General features: G+C 46.0%; 1 protein-coding gene across 2 annotated transcripts in view; it reads right to left on the bottom strand.

The window, feature by feature from the left end:
* MYO7A (myosin VIIA) overlaps nt 1-23,715 on the bottom strand; it is a 113,181-nt gene that overhangs the window by 16,013 nt on the left and 73,453 nt on the right. For both annotated transcript variants that reach the window (XM_065075097.1, XM_065075155.1), the window contains 19 exons: nt 22,506-22,664; nt 22,074-22,166; nt 20,640-20,734; nt 19,193-19,277; nt 18,082-18,300; nt 17,810-17,917; nt 17,043-17,252; nt 16,286-16,489; nt 15,073-15,249; nt 13,116-13,205; nt 11,711-11,838; nt 10,253-10,379; nt 6,670-6,789; nt 5,771-5,944; nt 4,121-4,348; nt 1,856-2,026; nt 740-857; nt 335-461; nt 51-220 (listed from right to left, as the gene is read on the bottom strand). In XM_065075097.1, coding sequence (XP_064931169.1) covers nt 51-220; nt 335-461; nt 740-857; nt 1,856-2,026; nt 4,121-4,348; nt 5,771-5,944; nt 6,670-6,789; nt 10,253-10,379; nt 11,711-11,838; nt 13,116-13,205; nt 15,073-15,249; nt 16,286-16,489; nt 17,043-17,252; nt 17,810-17,917; nt 18,082-18,300; nt 19,193-19,277; nt 20,640-20,734; nt 22,074-22,166; nt 22,506-22,664 — 2,803 coding nt within the window. The remainder of the gene's footprint in view (nt 1-50; nt 221-334; nt 462-739; nt 858-1,855; nt 2,027-4,120; nt 4,349-5,770; nt 5,945-6,669; nt 6,790-10,252; nt 10,380-11,710; nt 11,839-13,115; nt 13,206-15,072; nt 15,250-16,285; nt 16,490-17,042; nt 17,253-17,809; nt 17,918-18,081; nt 18,301-19,192; nt 19,278-20,639; nt 20,735-22,073; nt 22,167-22,505; nt 22,665-23,715) is intronic.

Here is a 23,715-nt window from a genome sequence, read left to right as displayed (position 1 = left end):
AGTAATGAATCTATCCATACATTTATCACTAGGCTGGATCATTTACTTACCAGGGTTTGGGTTATCTTGGAGAGTGACCACATACTTGGATCTTTTCCTTAGTCCTTCAAGGAAGGTCACCACCAGGTCCCGGATATCCTCTGCATTGTTGGAGGTGAAAGTGTATTCATCACCTTTAATGGTGGCCAAGGTGAAACTCTGCCCTTGCAGCTTTCCCCCTCTGGGATACGTTTTTATAGGAGACATAAACAGGAAAGATAATGGCATCAAAAGGCAAAGCCTGAAAAAAGAGTGGTTTAAATTGAGATGACCAACTAAGTCTATTCCTCCTTACCTGCTGCTTGACACAGCTGTGATCTCAGGGAAAGAGAGCTCTAAGAGAACCTGCTCCTGTTCATCCACAAAGTACACCCCTGTCCAGTTGACAGCTACAATCACATCATTTTTAGGCAGGCTTGGCCCTGGATTGAAGGCAAGACATATAATCAGTTCATGAAAGGTCTTAGTACATAAAAAAATTATGCACTTCAAAGGGAGATGAAATGATAAAAAAACCTCAGTGTTATTTTTAGAAAGAGAAATAGTGGCAGACATGTATCTTGAGCCACTGCAAATCAGGATGCGCCAAAATAATGTATCTAAAAAAGATCAACTAGATGGTCCATTAAGTCTTCTTGCCTGTGGAGTCCCTATCTCTCTTTCCTTTTGCTTTGGAGTGTCCTGTGCTCTACTGACTCACCTGAGAATTTGAAGGCTTCGTAAAACCGAGAAAACAGCAAAGGCCACTTGAAACGTGCAAAATCCACCACCTCTTCCTTCACTTTTTTGGGGTCTGCCCTCTTTTGAGTGTAAATTCCCTACAGACAAAGCAAATTACAACCAACATGAAGCACAAAACAAGTTAGAGCCAGGAAGAGAGCAAACAAAACCAATTCATGCCACCTGAAGATCTTCGAACTGATATTAATTTAGGCCTCGATGACAATAGGGGCCAAAGTCTAACAGGAATATGTAATAGGTTGTACAACATCCCGGCAAAATTTCAGTTTCCACTTCAGGGAATAATTTAGCTCTGAGAAACCTGGGCAAGCATCTACAGTGTGATTCATCTTGCTTTCCCTAAGGTAAGAGTCTACCTTTCAGCTTGACAGTCCTTTGGCTGGAAACAGACATTCAATAAACCTTAAGCACAGACATCTAGCTTCATTTAAGACATCCTCAGATACCTGAGACTTCTGTGTTTATCTGACAGGCTGATGTAAATCCTTCAAGATCCAACTGAATTGCATCCTTGGGTCTCCATTGACAGTAGTAGGAGGTGGGACTCCTAACACACATGGAGATGCTTATGTTTTAGGAGTCTTAATCTAAAGCTGGGTTCTGCTGTTAAATGAATGCCAATTCTCATGCCTGGATGACCAACCCTTACGGTTGGTTAGGAGTTATGAATAACGAGTTATGGAAGGTGTTGCTGTGGGAGGGTGTCACAAATGTTGTTATGGAAGTCAGGGATATTTTATGCAAACCCTGGCATGATAAGGTCCTGACAGTGCCTGGGGACATGAACTGCCACTGTAATACAACCAACAACACCACAATCCTGCATACCAGGAATGAAACCCCAGAGGTGGCATTTTGCTTCTCACAGTAAATCTCTGCAGATTGTCGTCTTCTGTCAGATCTTACCTCAAAACCAGTGGTAAAGGTGAATACATCTAGTACAAAACTTGCCCTTTTTTTGATTTAGCTTCAGGCCAGGCTAAGAGCTGAACCATGATGTCTGATACGTGTTTGATAGGCACATGAAGCTACTGAAGCATGCCTTGGTCCTTGCCAGGTCACCTATTGTTCCCACCTTTTTATGTGCAGCTATAATGAGCTGAGCCCATTTTTCCACTGTTTTCGAAGCTGTGATCTCTCTGTCTGGGATGTAGGATGGAATTAGATTTAGCAGCCTTTCCAGAACCATCTCTGACCCGTAGTCCACATAGTACTGCTGGGAAGCCATTTCTGCCAGATCTTCTTCCTGTGGGAGCCAAACAAGCCAGCTTAATGCTGTTATCAGGCCATCACCTCAACATGACTCAAGGAGTTCTTTGTGGAGGTTGTATGTACTGCTGCTTCAGAATGTTGTAGAGATGCTTCCTTTTAAAAGAACTTCACTAGTGCTTTTTGCACATCCAGAGTTCAGGAGATTGACCACTAAAAGCTATGATTAAGACTTAATACGCTCAGTGACCTGCACCATGCAACCCTGGGCTGTGTGTGAACACAAGAAATTTTTTACAATGAGGGTGGTGAGAGCCTGTCCCAGGTTGGCCAGAGAGGTGGTGGATGAACCATCCCTGGAGACATCCCAGGCCAGGCTGGACAGGGCTCTGAGCAACCTGAGCTGGTGAAGATGTCCCTGCTCATGGCAGGGGTTGGACTGTATGAGCTCTAAAGGTCCCTTCCAATGCAAACTACTCTATGATTCTATGTTTCTATGTTTGTACCAGTCTTTCCTTGCAGTTCAGTCTGCTTCTGGTGCCTGCAGCCAGCAGTGGGTGATTTTGCTATGGTAGACAGAGTTTAATGATTGAAAATTGTGTGTATCCATCATTTCTCATACTTGAGAAGCCCAGCAACTGAAGCGCCGGTGCATTATGCAGAACTGTTAAATGTCCCTTGGTGCAGCTATATTACCAGAACTTTGGGCTGAAATAATAGAGCTACTGAGATGATAAAAGCACAGGGAGATCAGGAGCAAGAGAAGGAAAGGAAGAAAGGCCAGGACTTCTGATAGGATAAAAGAGCTGCAATTAATGCAATATAAATGGGAAAAGATCATATAGTTCCCAAGGTGACTGGTCTTAACTGGATCACAGAAGAATGATTAGGTGTTGGGGAAGGGAGATACCTTCAATTTGTCACCTGGATGATTTTAAACACAAGGGGGGGAAAAAGAAAGTGATGGACATTGTCAGAGATTTTCACTTTTCTTGAAGTGTTCATTTCAGTGACAATGGAATAATTTTGTAAGCTCCCAGAGACCCTAGAGGTTTCTGCTGCTGATATCCCTTCACCATACGACAGCATTATTTGATTTGTATTGCATGGCAGAGATCTGGGTATCCTCAAAAGCATCTCTTATGTCTAAGGCTTATCAGGATTCATCAAACAGGATTCTGCTGTGTACTTACTCTTGTGATCTGGTGATCTGGTTACATGATACAGGGAATTGACAACTAATTTATTAACACTTAATAACTAACACTTAAAGAACTAACCCTACCCCACATCACTAAAGACACTTAGAGAGCTAACCCTTTAACCCACATCACTATTGCCTAGCCTTGCTTAGCTCTGTGTAACTTAATGTACGAGAAACAGGACTTCACTGACGCCTTGCAAAAATAATAATCCTTGGGTGCATCCTTGATGCATCCTTGGGTGAACTAGATAACAGAAACTTGGGCACAGGCCAGGAGATACGCCAGTTTTAACCAACTCATCAGTCTGAGACCTAACCAACTCATCACACTGGACCAAAGGTGACCGTGTACAGAGAAAGAGGACCCGGGTTCACGATCACTGGGGAGCTGCAACCAGGAGGAGCCAGAGGTGGAGACTATGGAAATGGTCTCCCAGAACTCATTGTAATATGAACCACCTTCTCGGGGACAGGTTATGAATATGTATAGGTGTTCCTAAAACTTTCATGAATATGTAACACTTTACTGCATTTAACCAAGCTCACAACTACTGTAATTTTACACACGCATTAGGTGAAATGATTCCCCGTGTGTCTGGCGTCGTAAATAAATGCATACCTTCCTTATAACTTCAAAGGTTGTAAGGTCATTCCACGCCTCATACAGACTACCTGTGACCCTTCAAACTAAGGACAATGGATGAAGAGGCTGTTCACTCTCCTATCCAAAACTCACTAGGATAGGGCACAATCTGTACCCAGCCAAGAGGATGTGATGCGTGTAGCTACTGTTTCCCAGCTGAACACCGTAATCTTCAAACTAATAAGTGTTCAGGGAGGAAGATTTCTCATCCTCTTTGGTGAAACCTACTTTGCCATATCAAGAATACATGCTGGATCAGACCAGTAGCTGCTGAGGTCACATACCTTGTCACACCGGTACTCCCCGAACTTCACCCCTCGCACGATCTGTTGGTAAATGAGATTGGTGGCCACGTTGTCCTCACTTGGGTTGTGCCAAGGGGTGAAGATCTCCTTCCTGAAGAAGAGCCGCCATGGCGCATTGCGCTCCTGCGCTCCCTGCTCTTTGGCGTACTGCTCGCATTGAGACACCGCGTCCATCACGTGGTCGTTGCCGCTCCCCAGCGAGGAGACCTAGTTAGGGCAGAGGGAAATGTGGCACTCGATTAAATGCCAGTCATTCTAGTTAGAGGTATCTATCTCTGAGACAGTCATCCAGGCTTCTTCCTTTATAATAAAAATAAATCGAAGTATCTATCTCTAGCAATCAGCCAAGTTTGAATAGGTCTACATCGTAGACGGGTGAGCCATTTTGCTTTGAGCCCCAGTTTCCCATCCAAAATGAAAAGAAAGCATCAGTGCGAATTAGCAAAGACACCAGTGCTGTTATAAAGTATTGTTTATTCATACGGTGCTTTGAAACATCCTATTTCAAAGTCATGGGCTTAGATGCAACCATGCTAAGCATCAGACAAACCTGGAATAAACAGCTTGTCCTGTTGAAGAAATTGTTTACACTGAGCGTGGTGAGACAATGGCCCAGGTTGGCCAGAGAGGTGGTGGATGCCCCATCCCTGGAGACATCCCAGGCCAGGCTGGATGGGGCTCTGAGCAACCTGATCTGGTGAAGATGTCCCTGCTCATGGCAGGGGTGGCACTGGGGGAGCTTTGAAGGTCCCTTCCAACCCAAACTGTTCTGTGACTCTGTGTATCACCTCTGTCTTCTCACTGTGGTCTGGCACGAGGCCCTAGACACTAAATTTCCTCGAAATGAACATCCTGGAGTGAATGTCTCCTCAAAAAAGACCAAGAAGACAGAGTATGAACCATTTCCTTCTCCGCGCACAGGCAGGCATGGCCCCATGTAGAGGTGAGAATATACTTCATCCTCTTACACAGCAGCTATAGGAATAATTCTGTTTCATTGGCTTGCAATTGTTTTGTCATCTGATGAAGTTTTACCCTAGGTCAATTTTCCCATCTCATTTACACTCACATTTGTTTTTATGGGATTTTTGAAAACACGTATGTTTTTATGTTAAATAAGCCAGGTTAAATGCCAGTGCAGGTATGGCAGTTCAAAATTTAGGTAATTTTGGAACCTTAATTTCAACCACTAGCATCCAATTTAATATGGCTGCTCCCTTGCATAAAAATCCAGGCTGTTTGTTTTACTGGAAATTCGCCTCAAAATAGTTTGACTGAGAGTAAGAGCATAACATTACGGAATAATGTATGTGAAAAGGCATTTCTGGAGGTTTCTGGTCAAGCCCACTAGTCAGAGCAGGTCTGTCTTTGATCAGGTTACTCTGTGCCTTCTGTTAAATTCTGAATATCTCCAAGGAGGAAGATTTCATAGTGTCTCTACAATCGTGCTCCAGCATTTGAGTAATTGTGAAAACCACGCTGGAACTTGCACTGTAGAAAAGTTCATTCCTCGAAGCTGACTATTTTTGCAGAGCATAGGATCCTTCTGCCCTCTGGAAGATACATGATGGCAAGGACAACCTCCCTCTTCTTTCATAGAGCTAGTCAGGAACACCACTGAAGACATACCTTATCAAAAAGTGCAATGTAAAGCGAAAAGCCAAATCGGTCCTTCAGGCTGATTTTGTCAGCCAAAGAATTACAGAGCTCTTTAGCAGTTGTTGCAGAGTCGGTCAACAGCGTTTTTGTTGTCCCATCCATGAATGTGACAGGCAGCATGATTGGTTTCTTGGACTTGGTTGCCTAACAGATTAAAGTCAAACTTTATAAAGGCATGTGAATTTCAATCCCATTGAGACTATTTACCTACATACTCTTCCACCCAACTGTGTTAACCATTTTCTAATTCCTGATCCCACCAACTGGCTGCTTTTCAATACTACCATAATGTCTTTCTCAACAGGATAAAGTCCAGTCAGCCACTGGAAGTGCTTGGAAGTCCCAGGTTTTTTATTTAATACATTCAGTCACCTAAGTGTCTAATCCAGTAAATCCAAGCATGCCTACAAATGCTCCTGGGCATTGGAGTACAGCTGTCTATGCTAGTAAACCATCACAGAAAATGAGCAATTATTGCATAAATTATGCCTGTTCTGGTTATCCCTGAACAAGTCCCAGGGACCATCCTCAGCAGGTGGTTTTCCTGCAGCCACCTTCATCTGGAAGACAATTTCCTAGCATACACAGGGGCTTGCTCTGTGCCAGTTGGCCTCAATGTCTGAGCGCACTCTCGAGCACATTTAATTTACAAGTATTGATGTAGCTGAAGGGACTGATCTTCAGCATCCTCTGGAGCAAAGCCAGGCTGCACAAGGAATGTCATATTTTGGAAATACCTGAAAATTCTTGAGAAAAATAGGCATTTTGTTGCCCTGCTTTCAGTCCTGCCAGAGATGCGGTTCTCGTGATAGTGAAAGGTTTAAACCCTGAGCCCCATCTGCATGGGGAGGGGATGGAGGGTCTCGTACCTGCAGCTCCAGCCAGCTGGGTGGCTGCGTCCTTGTCCCATTGGCAAACGTCCTCCTCAGCCTCTCTTCACAATAGGGAGCATAACCTGGGGGTCCTCCGTTGATAAAGTTCCTTAAATACTGTTGGCATCAAGGAACACATAGGTTAGACCATCTGCTCTAGAGGTCGAGTGTTTGCCAAAGTTAAAAAGCCCTGTGGGACTAACAGCTCAGGCTCAGGATGTTCCTACATCACGTTGCTGAAAGCAGGACAGTCTATACCGTTGTCTTGTCCTTGTACCGTGCAGTTCTGGCCTCGGTGGAGATAAGATACCAGCTCAGACAGACCTTTGATCAAAGCCAGTGCAGCAGATTTTCCTGCTATTGCTGCCGCTGATTTCTATCTCTATATTTTAAAGATGCATTATAAAATGTTATTGAGTGTTGGCCAAAAGGAGGGGAGTGAATGAAAAAGACATGCAAGTAACGATCCAGGGGAATTGTAAGCAAATGCCACTCAGAACACTTAGCTGTCTGTAGAAAAGATCTTTCACAATTACATTAAACAGATGTTTCTTTAGCCAGATTTCAAATTGAATTTGAAGCACTTCACTGTATGTTAAAAATACAACCACATTGCTGTAGAGAAAATTAAATTCAATGACTTCCTCAATGTGAAAGATAATACATTGAAAAAATATTACATAAATACCTTGGCCAGAATGGTAGCTAAGACTGATAGTTCTGTAAACCATATTTTTCAGAGACACTTCATGAATAGATAAAGAGTTCTCTGAATGATAACACATAGCTGTTCTTCCAGTAGCACAGACTGCTCTATAACACTGTCAGTCCATAAATGACAAGGGTAGAGAGACAGATATCTCTGTCAATCGTAACTTACAGACATACTCTGAAAAAACTAGGTAAGGATATATGACTGGGAGCTGCTGCAAATGATTGCAAGCAGCTGATGCTGTGTAAAAGTGTAGTTTTAATTATGCTGTTAATAATGGACTATGTAATTACATATTTTTTGTATTTCTCCTTCCTTGTGACTGAACCTTCCCACCAAAGCCTGTTAGTTGAAAGGTACAAAGAATAGAAGGAAAAGAGGAGGAAAGAGGATCTTCATTCACCACAGCTGCCTATCGTCTCCAACATCACAAGGTGCAAAAGGCTGATCAATAAGGGCAGAACTAGTATAAACCCTCTCCAACTCTGTTTAGAATATTCATAGAATCACAGAAATGTCTAGGTTAAGATCAAGTCCAACTGTTAACCCAACACTACCAAGTCCACCAATAAACTGTGTCCCTAAGAACCTCATTTATACATCTCTTAAACCCCTCCAGGGATGGTGGTGACTCCGCCATTGCCCTGGGCAGCCTGATCCAATGCATGTCAACCCTTCCTGTGAATAAATTTTTCCCAATATCCAATATAAACCTCCCCTGGTGCAACTTGAGGCCATTTCCTCTTGTCCTGGTGCTTGTTCCTTGGGAGCAGAGCTTGACCCCCCCAGCTCCAAGCTCCTTTCAGGCAGTTCAGAGATCAGAAGGTCTCCCCTCAGCTCCTGTTCTCCAGCTGAACCCCCCAGGTCCCTCAGCCGCTCCCATCACACTTGTGCTCCAGACCCTTCCCCAGCTCTGTTCCCTTCTCTCAACTCACTCCAAAACCTCAAGGGCTTTCTTGGCGTGAGGGGCCCCAAACTGCCCCCAGGATTCAAGGTTTGGCCTCCCCAGGTCCCAGCACAGGGACAGTCACTGCCCTGGGCCTGCTGGCCACACCAGTGCTGGTACCAGCCGGGATGCTCGTGGCCTCTTGGCCACCTGGGCACACGCTGGCTCATGTTCAGCTGCTGTAAACAACCCCAGCTCCTTTTTCACCAGACACTTTCCAGCTGCTCTTCCTTGAGCCTGTAGTGCTGCCTGGGGTTGGTGTGACCCAAATGCAGGACCTGACACTTGGCCTTGTTGAACCTCAGACAATTTGTTAAACTTTGGCACACTGATCCAGCCGGCCCAGATCCCTCTGTAGAGTCTAGATCCCTCTAGGGATCCTTGCCACATATTTCAGCATGGACCATAACTTTGGGTAGAGCTATGTATGAAACACTGTCCCAGGTTGCCCAGAGAGGTGGTGGATGAACCATTCCTGGAGACAACCCAGGCCAGGCTGGACAGGGCTCTGAGCAACCTGAGCTGGTGAAGATGTCCCTGCTCATTGCAAAGGGGTTGGACTCGATGGCTTTTAAAGGTCTCTTCCAGTCCAAACTATCCTATGATTCTATCTCTGAGTCTCCAGAGCTACCCTTAAATTATTTCTGAGAAGTGCTTCACTCAGCTAAAATAATTTTCCGCTATTAAAGACTTAAACCCACACAACCTCCTGTGGCACACTTTCTCAGATCTCATTTCCAGACATAATTTAATTTTCCACCACTTTGCCAGTGATTTATCTGCTTTATTAGATTTCATACTGGCAAGACCTGAGGATGAAGGAAGGATTTCTATTCTTGGCTTCAGCTCTTTCAGTGCTGAGGACCAAGTACCTGATCTGATATCTGTGGAATTTAATGGAACAGTTCTATCTCCAACAGGCTTGGGAGCAGGTCCAGGCTCCAACATTCAAAGGTCTGAGAGGGACAAAGAAGGTTTTGTCATGTCATGGCAAATCAAAGACACAATGCTCAGTCCTCTGCCCTGTGCCAGCCAAACTCTTAGGTATGCGATTAACACGAGCAGCCCAGTGGTGTTAATCAAACTGTAGGTATGTCACTCATTTGGAAGGCAGGCTGTGCATATTTAGGCAAAAAAAACATTGAATTTGCCCAGGAAAAAAATAAAATCCTTAAGAACAACCTGAATTTCAAGAGTGTCAGCCACTTCGCATCTCCCACTGACTTCAGTCCTGCTGATCCACAGCACTTCTGAAGATACATTACGCGTCGTCTCTCATGTGGCTGTTTAGAGTTGGATGTTTTCAGTATAACACGTGGTGGGGCAAGTTGTAGCATGCAGAGAGCAACTATGCAAACATACTTCCAGGTAAATTAAACCTCTCCCTTTCTATGTATAATTATTTATACTGATTTATATTTATAATTAGCTATGTAGTACTATTCCTTGCCAAATTTGTTAGTTATATGCCTGAGGTCGTATTGTCAAAGCCAGTAGATGTTGGAATGAATGCACAGACCTTTGCATGTGAGAAATAGGGGAGAAACGTGGGCTGCTCCTGGTGTCCAAATTCCACTTGCAGCCTCCCACGATCAATTTTCCTGCCAGAAGTCACTTAATCACATCTTCACACATCTAAAGTGCAGGAGGCATTGTTTGAACTGGATGTCTACGCTCCCTTTTAAGTCATAGGAAAAAGAGACACTTCCGAGGAGCAAACCATCTGATCCACTTTGCACATTGAGCCTAGGATCATGCACACTTTTCTTTCTGATTAGGAACTTTATGTCATTGTAATTCCTGGCAAAGTTAAAAACCAGGATTCCCTCTACTGTGAAACCCAAGGGAAAAGCTGGTTCTGTGCATGAAAAAGAAAATGTATTGATGGATAACTAATAAGAGAAACATAATGTATAATTTACCTTCACAAACTTCTCAGAAGGAGCAAAACATCCCACACAGAGGGACATCAGGATCCAACCCCTGGCGTGGCTGCTTTTGGATGGATTCTGGGTCAGCTGCTTGCAGATTTGACAATAGATTTCATCCCTGCAACAGGAATTAAAAAAAAAAAATAGAGTTAACGAGGTGGTATTTTTCAGCATGAACAGAAATAGAGCCAGATCCCACCTGCATGTCATTGATAGCGAAAAGTTCATTTTAGAATCGCAAGGATATTCATTTAACTGCCCTAATGATGGTCACCCTAGGCATTGCTTTGTCTCTCAAATCCATTACCAGTCCCATATTGTCCACTGAGTCTTCTCTATGCTTCAGCTGAGATTTCCCACAGCTGAATGATGCTGTTCAGAGAAAATCAGGGAAATAAAGGGGAGTCTGAAGGTTCAGGCAGATGAATGTCACCTCTAGATGGTGGAGTCTACCCTTGTTTGTCACAAATATTTCCCAGTGATACCAAGAGAAGCTTCTAAACTAACTTCCATAGAAGACCATCAGCTAGAGTCTGTATTTGCTGGGTGCTCCTCTTGAGACATCTGAACTTGCTTTCTGGAAGTGCTGGGGACTCCAGTAGAAGTCAACATTTGTCCATCTCTTACATACAAACAGGTGTGTACATTGTCAAGTATCTCAATTTGGGAATTCATGTCCACTTTTGACTTTAACCTTAGTTCTCTACATACAAAATGAGGGATAACGTTACTCCTTCATCTACATGGATGGCAGCAAAGACTCGTTAGCCAATCTCTTACGTTGACAAGGCCCATGGGAAAGTCCATGAGACACTACAAGGTCTGCCTTCAGAACAGACCTTGTGCAGAAAAATAAGGCTAAGGGTTTCATGGTGATCTGGGAGGATGAAATGAAAATTAGAGAAACTAGTCATCAGATGAGGATGCAACACCTGTTCCTGGAGTTAGCAGATAGGTGTGAGTGAAAAGAGTGTAAGAATACATAAACAAGGACTGTATTATAACAATCACACATAAATGGGCTAAACCAAAGAAGTACAGTTGGCCTTAATTTGGCACTTTCTATTTTTTGAGTGCTTAATTTGGCAACTGAAGTGAGTTTGAATTTTTCATTAGTACACCATTAAAAATATTCACACAAACAACAGAGATCTAAATGGTCAAATAGAAAAAAAGGCACAGTGAAAAAGAGTGACCATTTAAAAAAACAATGCAGTAGCCACTAGCACTTTCGGAAGCATTTGAGTCCCTTTGCATGGTCTTTCAGTCAGGCCAGATATGGACAGTGAAGAACATGATCCAGCCCATATTATAAAACACAACCAGAAAAATCCTATAACAAGAGTTTTGTAAAGCTGCGCACAGTAGCAAAATCATTTGGACAAGCATAGCTCAAGGAAGAAGGAATGAAAAGAATGTCATGTTTATGCCTCTGTCTTGATTTCTAACCTTAAGGCTGGCCTGAGGATCCCATTACCAATAATGAAATGGAGCTTCTCCAGGTTAGAGGTGGGTCGGTCTTCAAGCATGCTGTTACCCTGGAGTGTGGACTCGCCATCGTGAAGTCTCTTTGTCACCTGCCAACCAGACACATTGTTCTCTTTCAGTACAGCCAGTTACTATGTCCCCCCCACCCCCATCCCAAATGTGTGGTGCTCCCCAAGGAGGAATCCTCCACCAGCCAGGAGGGGTCTCAGAAGTTCTTTACTCTAGCACTTTATCAGCAATGGGAGGGTGTGACTTCGTTGGCTTTAATCATATGTGGGTGAAGATGGAAATGGTCCTGTCTAGTCACACTTCCACCTGCTTGGTCTTTGTCCATGGTTTCTGTGATGACATCCTTACATCCCAGATCTGAACTGGTCCTGCAGCCAGGTAAGGGCCACCAAGGATCTTTGGAATAACCCAAGCTTATTGCCAAGGAAGGCCTGTTCCTTCAACTCAGTTATATTAAAAAATATATTAAAACACTGACAGAATGGACCTGATCCCTATGCTAGTGACGCAGGCAAAAGCGCATAAGCATGGTGCTGTTTGGGAAAACAGGGATGACGTTCATCCGCCTACCAGCTCTATGTCTCAGCTACTCAAACCAGTCTCCATTTAGAGCCACTTGAAATAGGAATTTATGGAGTGACAACTTAGGTTAAGCTGGACTGGGTCCTATTTCTCCCCACTGACCCTAAAGGGAAGGAGGGTGGCTACCTAAGAGAGCAACCTTCATGCTCTCAAGCATCTATAGCCAGGAGAGATGGTCCCTGCTCTGGAAGTGGACATGGCCATGCGTAAAAGAAGACTGAATCCACATCTTTTCCCTGCTTTCATTCCCCACCAAAAGAAAAAAAAAAACATTTCCTGTTCCTCAGTCTTTTGAAGTGGGATTTTCAAAAGCTTTCAGCTTAAGCTAACTGCTCCCATGGGGAATTTTGATCCTGGCACTTGGAGAGGAGCAGAGTATGGGTGAAGGCTTTTGGCTATCCCACCTCTGCTACCTACACCATGGCGGAGGGCAGGAAACTAAAAGCAGGGATTAACATTCAGACCATCACAGGGTGGTGGGAGGTATCAGCAGCTGGATGGAAGGCTGTGAAAGAGGGGAGGGAAGATGCTGGATGGATGGAGAACGGGAGCCGAGGGGAGGCCGGCGCGAGGTGCAGAATGACTCAAGGAGACACGGGAAGCCAACCTTTCCCCTTAAACACTCCTTAAATCTTTCAGGCAGAGAGACAGGTAGCGCCAAACCCAGAGGAGGGCTGGTTCTATGTTGTCTAGGGAAAAGCAGAAGAGAGTCAGAGAGGGCTGCAGACAATCCGACGGCACTTGTGCTGCCAGGCGGCCAAGCGTCTCCTCTCACCTCCTCCGTCAGTTTGGATTTCTTCTTGAGTGTTAAGGAGACCAGTTTGTGCCGCACACTGTTCTTCTTGTGCCCATCAATGTGAGTACTCTGCAAAGCGAAAGGTGTGGATGGAAGGGGGTGAGACACAGAGCGCTGCCAAGTACATGCTCTCCCTCTGTCCCCTGAGCTCATTGATCCTGGGCAGAGAGTGAGATATTTCCAGACGCTGGAGGCAACCCTAAGTTCGGATCCATATTCCCACACGCCCTCATAACCCAGGTCTGGCTCTGAAGTGCGCAGATACTCTCTAATAAATGAGCCTCTCCCAGATCAAAATTACATATTGGGGATGTCAGAAAAACATTATGTTGAATGCATGGTTGACTCCTAGACAACCTAGGTCCAGACAGTTCTGCTGTGTGACATTCAGGCTTGTTCCTACATTGCAAATACTGGAACAGGTTGGGTGGAAAGGTGGTAGATACCCCAGCCCTGGAGACATCCCAGGCCAGGCTGGACGGGGCTCTGAGCAACCTGAGCTGGCGAAGATGTCCCTGCTCATGGTAGGGGTGACACTGGATGAGCTTTAAAGGTCCCTTCCAACCCAAATTATTCTATGAGTGAGACCATTCTCTGAGATGAGCCACTTGCACAGCAGGTTTGTGAGCTGGAAGTCATCTAGGCAGGGATTCATGGACTGGTAGTTACCCATTGGGGTTTCGTCACTGTGCTCTATCAACGTTTTCCAGAAAAATAAATTTGATGTGGAACAGACCCAGGCACTGACTATGTAACATCAAGTTACTGTTGCCTTTCTACTTTTATACCAAGTTTATGCTAGTTGTCAGATTTAAATGGCATGGATAATCACTTCACTTTTTGACCCAGTTAACCTCTCCCCATTTAACAGCCTTGAAACGATTGTAATTTTACACCCGACCAAAACTTTGAGTCTTGCAGCTGTGATGGTTTATAGCTGTTAGAAAGCCAAGCTAGTACTGTAAACCAGGATTTTCATATCATCATGCTCGGGGTCAGCTCAGACATGTCTCTGCACTGTTGTGCACTCTGCTTAAAGACTGCTTAAATTTTCCTTCTCTTCTGTACTACCTGTTGTCTCAATTGGCTAAAATATGCCTTTTCATAATAAACAAGAAAGAAATTATATGTAGAGGGAATGAAAAGTTATTCTTGGTGCATTTTTTCACAGAATTACAATCCAGATGAAGCTACTCTCTTTCTCAGGTAATTCACTGAAAGTGATGAGTGATATAATTGTCTCTAAAAACTAGGAAATTTCTTAATTTACTTCTGCAACTGATGCCTTATCCAAACGATACTACAGAAAACTTATTGAAAATGCAACTGTATCATCTAGAAAATCCCAATTCCATGTAATATCTTGTCCTGTTGAATAAAGCAATTACCAAAGATGAAAGCACCTTAACGATTTATCCAGAACAATGTCTTATCTGGGAGTGGTCCTAAGACAAAGTCCTCCAGTGACATCCCAGAATACACTAGGTTGCACCAGGGATTTTTTGGGGAGGATTTCCACAGCTTAATCCCCTGGTGACTTTACTTCCTGCTCCAAGATTAAGGGCACATTTTTAATTTACTCTCTTCTGATGCAGAGCAGATCAAAAAGAAATCCCCAAGTGAGAGAGCGATGACCCAGGACATTACACTCCCCCCGTGTATTTCTGACCTACAAGGAGGAGGAGACAGATCAAAGCCTTATGAGAGACATCACTTTCCTTACTGTATTACTGGGGGACATTCAGTTATCCCTGTGAAGAAGAAGGGACAGGATCAACACCTGACACACAGGCAAACCTCCCTTTATAACTTAATTGCAAAAAAAAAAAATCAACAAATTGAATGCCTGCAGCAAACCCCACAAGTTGTTTCTTTCCAACACATTTCAATAGCCAACACCTAATAATACCGCCTCTTTTACAGCCACAGCAGTTACCTCTCCTTCTCCCTGCAGAGCTTGCAGTTCTTTCTTATAGGTCTTTTTTCCAAGAGTCTCATAGATTTTTGTCATCACTGGTATCTTCTCACCACCGTCACTCATGGCTGTATGATATTTTGGCTCAGGGAGGTCTCCCATGAAACGGAGGATAGTGATCCATACAGCAAGTGCTGCCTGTTTGAAAGGAAAGTTAAACTCCATTAGCTCATGCCAGGGCAGTGGAGGGGGTGGTCAAGTCATGCTGAATCCATCAGGATCATCACTGTGGTCTCTCTGTACATCTGCAGGAGATAAAACACTTTCCTGTGTCATATAAAACAATTTTGCCGGCAGCATACATCCCACCTGAGCAACCACACTGAAGGCAAGTTCATGGCCAACGTAATGTTCATTACAGCCATGCAAGTTCACTATGATTCTGCTCTGGTACTGCTGGTTATAGAACAAGTGTTTCTCCTCTTCTAACTCTGCACTGGTAAGGTAAGAAGCAACTTTTTCAGCTGCCGAGTAGTAACTTTACAAGTGTTGCTCACTCAATAATTTGCATTGTCTATGCCCTGAGTGCAGAGCGCTTAATTAACGGTCCTAGCACAAAGGTCTTTGTGGAGACCTCATTGGGACCTTTCAGTACTGAAAACGGGCCTAGAAGAAAGATGGGGACAGACTTTTTAGCAGGGACTGTTGTGATAGGAAAAATGGTGATGGTTTCAAACTAAAGCAGGGAAGAGTCAGGTCAGACACAAGGAAGAAATTTTTTACAGTGAGGGTGATGAGAGCCTGTCCCAGGTTGCCCAGAGAGGTGGTGGATGAACCATTCCTGGAGACATCCCAGGCCAGGCTGGACGGGGCTCTGAGCAACCTAATCTTGTTGAGGATGCTGCCGTTCATGGCAGGGGCTTGGATTGGATTAGCTTTGATGGTCCCTTTCAACCCAAATTATTCTATGACACTATGATTCTACGAAATATCAAGGTACAGAGGGGGACTCACCACTGCGTCCCTCTAACACACCTTGTCTTGTCAGTGATCAAAGCATGGTAGGACAGTGCCTATTAACATGCGTGCAGCAGATGACGGCTGTGCTGTCCACCAAACCATGAGCACAACAGCATATCCCAAAGGGAAACTGTGATCTCCTTTAGCTGGAGGGTTCCCCAGGTTTGCTCCAACCCACCGCGCCCTGCTCAAGGGTTTTCATCCCCTGCCTCACCAACTGGTCTCCTTCATCTTCATGGTACAAAAGAGGCTGTTTGAGAGGCCGGCGGATGTAGGTGTGTGTTGTCGTGCCCTGGAAATACGTGGCGGCAAACTTGGCAAATTTGTACTCTGAGAGATCTTCCTCCTCTTCCTCAGGGAGAGGCAAAGCTGCATCTAGGTCCTCTTCCTCCAGCTCCTTCTGGGCTCGCTCAAGATCCTGGTGAGGAAGGACATGTTAGGTGTGCAGAGTGACTTTGGATACTGAAATACACTTTCCCCTGGGCCCTAACTTTTCTGTCTGTCTTATTTCCACACCCAGACAAAAGGCTGGTTGGAGAGAAAACCATGAAATATAACTCTGAAGCCCATGCAAAGCCTCAATCTTGAAGGACATGCTGTGCCCAGGAACGTCACCAGAGCAATAGGAGAAACATCAAGCCATGGCCCCACTCCTAAAATGGGGAAAGGTTGTCCAGGAACCAAATGCTGTGAGCTGTGATGAACCACAAGGTAGAAGGTGTCAAATGTCACATGTCCCCAATGGTCTTATAGTGATACCTCTCCCTTCCATGCAGTATCCCCAGAGAAAGCCTGGAGACTGTCTGTCTGTCCCCAGCCACAGCATGACAACCCTCTGGGCCATGTAGAAGTGCATGGTCTTGAATGAAGCCTTCAGAGACCCCCTTTTGGATTGTCCCGCTCTCCCATGATTATTAGTGTGTTGCTAAAGCCTTTCCTGTGATAACCAGACTTGTGTATGTCTCCAGTACCTCGAAGCCATTGGGTGCCTGTCCTTCCTGGCCAGGCAGGGAGGACGTCGTCCCCAGGAATCCAAACATTTTGTCCACCATTTCTGAGTCATTCACTGGCTCGTTGCGAGCTCTCTCCATTTTCTCTAAGAGTTCTTTCTTCCGACGTGCCTCCTCCTTCTCCTTTACTTCTCTCTCCGCATCTTCCCGTGCCAGCTGGGCCAGGCGTACCTGGAAGAGGACAAGTACAATGACTGAGCTCCTTTCAAAGAGCTGGCACTAAATTCTGCAGAGCTTGGTTTTAGAGAGGCAGACTGCCCAGTGCTTGGGGTGCTATCCAGCAATGTGACTCGGAGCAAACCAGTAACTTGTCCTTGCTTCAGCTTCCTAATTGCAGAAAGACAAAGCAATAGCATTTTCTCTCTCCTTAGTGCCTGTTTAGGGGGTTTTATTCATGAACAGAGACTCTCACTAATCTCATTTTTTCATTTTCTACAGTAACCATGCATGTGCACAGACCACAGCATCCCAGTTCACCCTTCAGCCTTTATACAATAGCAAAAACCAGTGAATAATAACTGTAATCTCTGGCATTCCTGTGCAGCAGATCAGAAATTCTGGAGCAGCTTCAAGCTAGTTAGAGCACAGAGTTCTTCAGTGAATTAAATACAAACCGCTCAAGCAGGGCAGAAATCCCTTAGATATTTTTGGCATTCCCCCTCAGAGGAGTAAAAACAGTCCCTGGAAAACAGAGACAGAACCTCAGAAAGAGATCTGTCCCCACGTACTTGGTGCTTCTTTTCTGCTTCCTCTTTGGCTTTCTTGGCACTCATCTCCTTTCGGAGTCGTTCTTCTTCCGCCAGACGAAGTTTTTCTGCTTCCAGGCGTCGATGATACTGGGGGAATAACAACAAGAGCCCTTTTGAATAGGCATCTACTTATTTTCTAGATTTTTTTTTTTTTCTCTTTGAAGAATAATCCCATGAGCACGTGATGCAGAAACTTGTTTAATTCCCCTCTCCCCACCTCCGTTTCCCATGACCTCCTCCATGGTACTTACTTCTCCCCGAAGACGCTTATACAGCCTTCGGGCGATCATGCCCCGAGCGTACGCCTGGACGGTGAGGACAGCCCAGAGACGGTGACGGAAAGCCCGGCGGACCAGGTATCCCCGGCATCGTGCCTGAAACTCGATGATGCGCCGGCGAGCCATGTGGTACTGCTTGTGGAGCTTGCGGGATCGGTAGAGGGCCTGCAGCCTCAGGAAGCCGATCCGCATCTGCAAGAGGGAGCAGGATGAAACCACCCCACTGCCCAGGGGCTCGCCCACCCTAAGCAGATTTCATCACTAATCTTCTTGCACGGCTGTAAATAAGAGCCACTGAAATCAGCCACCACCAGGACAAACCTTCAGGAGGGAGGTTCTCCAAGAGGGTGGAGAAAGGAAGCCCTCCGGCTGCGGCACTGATTCAAAGCACAGGGAGGATAAAGGCAGTTTCTCCCCCACTGAGTCCTACAGAGTTTTTGCTCTTGAGAAGCCTCAGGTTGTCTGGTTGGCCATCCCAAGGTAGCTACATGGCATGAGGGTTGCTCCCATTGAGGTCCAGCACCTGTGGACCTCCTACCTGATGGCCAAGTGACTCTTTCATGGCAGGACACAGCATCATGACCAGCTTGGAAGTGGCTATTTCTTTCAAGTTGTAGGCTTGAAGGATGATACTGTTAGACTCTTTAGACACAGCACACTTCCCAAACAACCCACTATTAGGTCAGAGTCAGGTGGGACAGGGAGGGGAGAGGGCCATGGACTGGACTGAAGAGAAATCCAGATACAACCCCACTTGGAGATGGAGTCTGTTTTTCAAAGGGAGCTGTTCTTGACTTTTCAGTCACCTGGCAACTAGGGGAAGTCTTTTAAAACCTCAGGTGACCAGTTGATGCACTGAACATCTAATTCATGGGCAAAAGGACAGCTAGAAAGTGGTCAGGTGCCTTCTAAAACGAGAAACTGAAACAGCAAGAGCAAACTTCCATTCATTGCTTCAACTGATAAAAGTCAACCCCATCCCCTCCTGTACTCCATGGGACATTTTAAGCCAGGAAACCCTTACATGTGTTCCAGATTAAAGGAGTAGGAAGGCATAGGTGAGAGGAAGCACCCCTTTACTTACAGCACCGTAGTTCTTCCTGCAGTTGTGTCCACGCCAGTATCTCTGAATCATCAGGACTGAATTTCTCACTTTCAGGAAATTGGACCTGCAAAGACATTTCAGTCACTTGCCTCTGGGTTTTGGCTTCAAGTTATCATCATCTCCTGGGCCTCCTTCTTTGGAGATTTGAAACTGAGTACCCAGGTAGAGTAAACATTGCATTCTTGGCCTGAAAGAGTCTCCTCTCACAGCTCTCCTTGCTTTCACAAAAAGATTCGTAGGGGGTCTCTGCAGGTCTCTGCAGGCAGATTTCTGCCATCTTATGGAAACAGGCAGAGTAGAAAGTGATGAGAACGGTCCCCTCCTTCCCTCTACCCTGCACCCTCTTCTTGCATCTGGAATTTCTTCCCTGCTTCCATCCCAGCACCTGAGAACAGATTCAGTCTTACCCAAATAATCAACAGCAAATTTCAGCAACACTGCCCTGTTATCCCTATCTGCTTCTCCCATCCCTCTGATCCTGTTCTGATTCTACTTGTAGACACGTTGCGGACTGTTGCATCAGAAGAACTTGCTTGGGAGTCTTGCTGGGATTACTGTGGGAAGGATTACTGAGTTATCTGGTGTGTGTCCTTTCTGCAAAACCCAAGGCACAACGCAAGTCACAGCCGTGGCTTGGACAGTCAAAGAGCAGAAAGCCCCAAGAACGGTTTCTCCTCTCTGGGTCCAGATTGTCCTTGGCTGTGACTACCCCTCTTCTTCCACAACTGTGCCATGAGCTCCCCATGGGCTACCTGCCCTCCTCCCAAATTGAGCAACTATCTTGCAAAGGGGAGATTCCCAAACCCCTTGGGCTTTGGGGAAAGCAGTGTTAGTCACAGTGTATGACCCAGTGGTCACACCACAGTCTTGTGGGGATCTCCATAGGCTGGAGGCTTTGTGTTGCCTTCAGCAGACTCAGAGTCCTGTGGCTGCATTGTCATAGAAAACACTGGCAACAGGCACAGACTGAAACACAGGAGGTTCTATCTAAACATGAGGATAAACTTCTTTACTTTTAGGGTTCTAGAGCCCTGGATCAGGCTGCCCAGAGAGGTTGTGGAGTCTCCTTCTCTGGAGACATTCAAAACATTCAAACCTACCTGGACACATTCCTGTGTGATCTGCTCTGGTGACCCTGCGTTAGCAGGTGGGTTGGACTGGATAATCTCCAGAGGTACCTTCCAACCCCAAACACTCTGTGATCAGCTCCCCTGAAGAGAGCACTGAACAGGGACAGAAGGTCCATCCTGGAGGCAGATAACACTGCTTTCCCCGTGTTGCCTCTATTGTTTGCCTCCAATACTTGCTGCATCTGAGTGTCAATACATTTGGGCTCCCCTTTCCCTGGCTGCAGGCAGGGCAGGTCAGATGGGCACCAAGAGAGCAATGCATCCCCCAAGCACCAGTTACCACATAGCCCACCTACCTGTCTTTAAACCCACGGACCACCTTCTGGATGAGGATGACTTTGTCCGTGATGGCCTTGTCTCTCTCAATCTCCAGCAGCATGTCATGATGGTCCTGTGGGAGGAAGCACCACAGCACCCATGTCTTAAGTTCTCCATCTGCCTGACATGTGGTGGGACGGGTGGTATGAGGCCCTTTCCCAGAGGAAATCTCCAAAATAACCTCTGGGGACATTTTATATCCCAAGTATCAGCCCACTCACTCACTACATAAACCCTAGTTATCTACTGCCTTAATTCCAAAATGAACCAGAGCATCCAGAAGTGGCATATGCAATACTTTACAGTCTGAAAACAACCAGATTACATTGTCTTTCCATGCAGAGCTCCCTGCTAGTGCCATCAGCCATGGGAGCAGTTCCTGGAGAGGTTTGGGAACAAACTCCAGGCTACCTGGGTCCCATCGCTCCCTCTAGCCAAGGCTGCAAAACCTCCATATCCTAAGGACAGAACAGCTCATTGAAACACTGAATTTTGTTGCCTTGAAGCTCTCAGATGCACCAGCCCAAACTTTCATTGATTCCTCCCACACTGTAACTCGGTTTTCTTTCCCGGTTGCAGCACGTCAAGTCCTGCTGTGCTGGGTGCAGCAGAGGCAGCTCCACACATTTCCTGCTTTGCTCGACCTCACATGGCCCCTCGGGGCCTCCCGATTTCTCCGTTTCCTGCCCTGACAGCTGTGAGATCTTGATAACAGGCTCTGGAAAGAGCGACTAGCAGGAACAGCTTCTGGGGAAGAGATGGGGGTGATCGCACTGATTATGGGTTTGGGGGTGAATTTAGACATAAGCAGTCAGGGTTTTCTGTTGAGATTTTTGCTCGAGAGAAGCCTTTGTGTCCAGACTGTTTTCTGGTCAGCTCAGCCTCATCTTCCCAGAGCAACACAGTAAAGGGTTTTCAAAGAAAGCTGAGTGTGAACGGAGCTGCAGGGGACTTGAAGTGTTAGACTTCTCTGTGTCAGCTGAAGTGATGTAGAAAGGAATGTTGTAAGCACGTCTTGGGTTGCATGAGCGTGTGCTGGAAGCAAAACAAGCCTGTTGTTCTCCTTTCTCAGCAGGGCTCTGCATGGACATCCCTCCTGCTGCTGTGCTTTTTGGGTGAAGGCAGTGGATGAAGTTGAGCGGCTCAGCCCAGGAGGGAAAGGGCTGTGAGCTGTATGTGACCATTTCTGTGTCTGTATGGTTGTGTGCATGCTGGTAGAGTTTCAGGACTTCCTCCTGCCCACCGCTTCCTAAACTGGCCCCAAATATCCTGCCTTGGCCCAGGTTCTACCCGTGGCCACGCCAACCCAGAGACCACGGGAAAGAATCATGTCTTGTGATGGAGAAGGAATGGTAGGAGACCACTTCACAGGCAAGGGTCCCATGGCAGGGAGGACATGGAGAACCACCTACCTTCAGGAATATCTTTGTCTTTCCAATCTGCCAGTCATCATCCTTCCCGAGCACCGCTTCAGCAATGCGCTGGCATGTCCCACGCAGGTCACCCTGGTAGGACAGGGGGTGATATTCATCAGGACCAGCCTCACCCCTTGCTTCTCCCAAGCCCAGTGGGGACCTTTTCTGGTCTCAGTTCCAGCAGCTTTCTGTTAATGGGATTCCCCAGGCTTTTTTTTTTTCCACTAAATTTAAGGTGAGAGGGACAGGTTGAATATGGCTACCTGACCCTGCCAGCCCTGTAACCATTCACTTGGAAAGCCCAGAGAACCACTGTAACATCTGGGCATCAAATCTTTCATAATTGCTTTTGGAGAGGATGCACATCCCACAAACATCTCTGGAGAGCCCACCAGAAAGCAATTGCTACCCGTGGAAGAAGATGCTCACCTGCTTGTATGCTGGTTTCACCCCAGGCATGAGCACCCTGTACCGGTCTACAAACTCCACAAATGTGTAGCGGATGGGGTAGCCAGCTCGGCGGATCCGGATGGTCTCCATCATCCCTGAGTACCTCAGCTGACGGACGCACAGCTCCCGGTCAAACAGCTAGGGAGGTTACAGGACATGATGGTTTAATTGCAGATCTTGGCCCAAATTGGCCATAAGAGAATGGTGGCTCTGAGGATGTGTGGTGTTACCAAGTCAGGCATCCACTCAAACCCTTCACTTGGTGGACCCAAGGACATAGGACTGTTGGTTGTCATGGGCCTCATCATATGAACTGCTGAGTGTGTTTGACTCACTCAATTTCTTTAATTCCTGTTTGCAAGATTGCATGTGTCCCACACATTATACAAAAGTCTGAGGAGAACTGGAGAGCATGATGCAATGGTGAACATCACCTTGGGAAAACTGGCAGTGATGCTGCATCTACAAGAGTCAAACCATACAATGACCCTTGCAACAATCAGTCATGGTCATTAACTTCTGACCACCACTCTGGGCTTTACCAGCATGATCAGAGCACTCCTGTACGTGCAGGGCAATACTGTTTTGCAGGCAGAGGAAGCAGAGGACCATATCAGTGAAGCCTCAGATACTTAAAGGTCTTAGGGTGCCTACACCAGGTAGGGTAGGTGACACCATGAAGTCACACAAAAGAGTGCAGCCTTGGAGATGCCAAGGCCCTGAGATAAGCCTGTTACCATGAAACCACCCTGTACCCAGGAGGACATCTGAGGAGCTTAAAATGAACAGGCCATAACTGAGACCAGCTGAGGCTTTTAGGAAAAGAACGAATATCAGACCAGCATTTGCAGCTGCTCCTGACAAGCAGCGGACAGTTTCAAGGCCAGACAGCAGTTGAAGGTAACCCGGTCATAGAATCATTTTGGTTGGAAAAGACCCTTAAGATCATTGAGTCCAGCAGTTAACCCAACACTGGTGCTAAACCATGTCCCTAAAACCTCATCTATGTGTCTTTTAAACCCCTCCAGGGATGGTGACTCCACCACTGCCCTGGGCAGCCCATTCCAATGCCCAACAGCCCTTTATTTTTCCCAATATCTGATCTAAACCTCCCCTGGCAGAACATGAGGCCATTTCTTCTCATCCTCTCACTTATTACTTGAGAGAAGAGACTGACCCACCTGGCTCC

Source organism: Columba livia, chromosome 1, assembly GCF_036013475.1.
Source record: "Columba livia isolate bColLiv1 breed racing homer chromosome 1, bColLiv1.pat.W.v2, whole genome shotgun sequence".
Lineage (NCBI taxonomy): Eukaryota > Metazoa > Chordata > Aves > Columbiformes > Columbidae > Columba > Columba livia.
The sequence above is the reverse complement of the archived record's forward strand: the minus strand, read 5'-3'. Positions and strand labels throughout refer to the sequence as shown.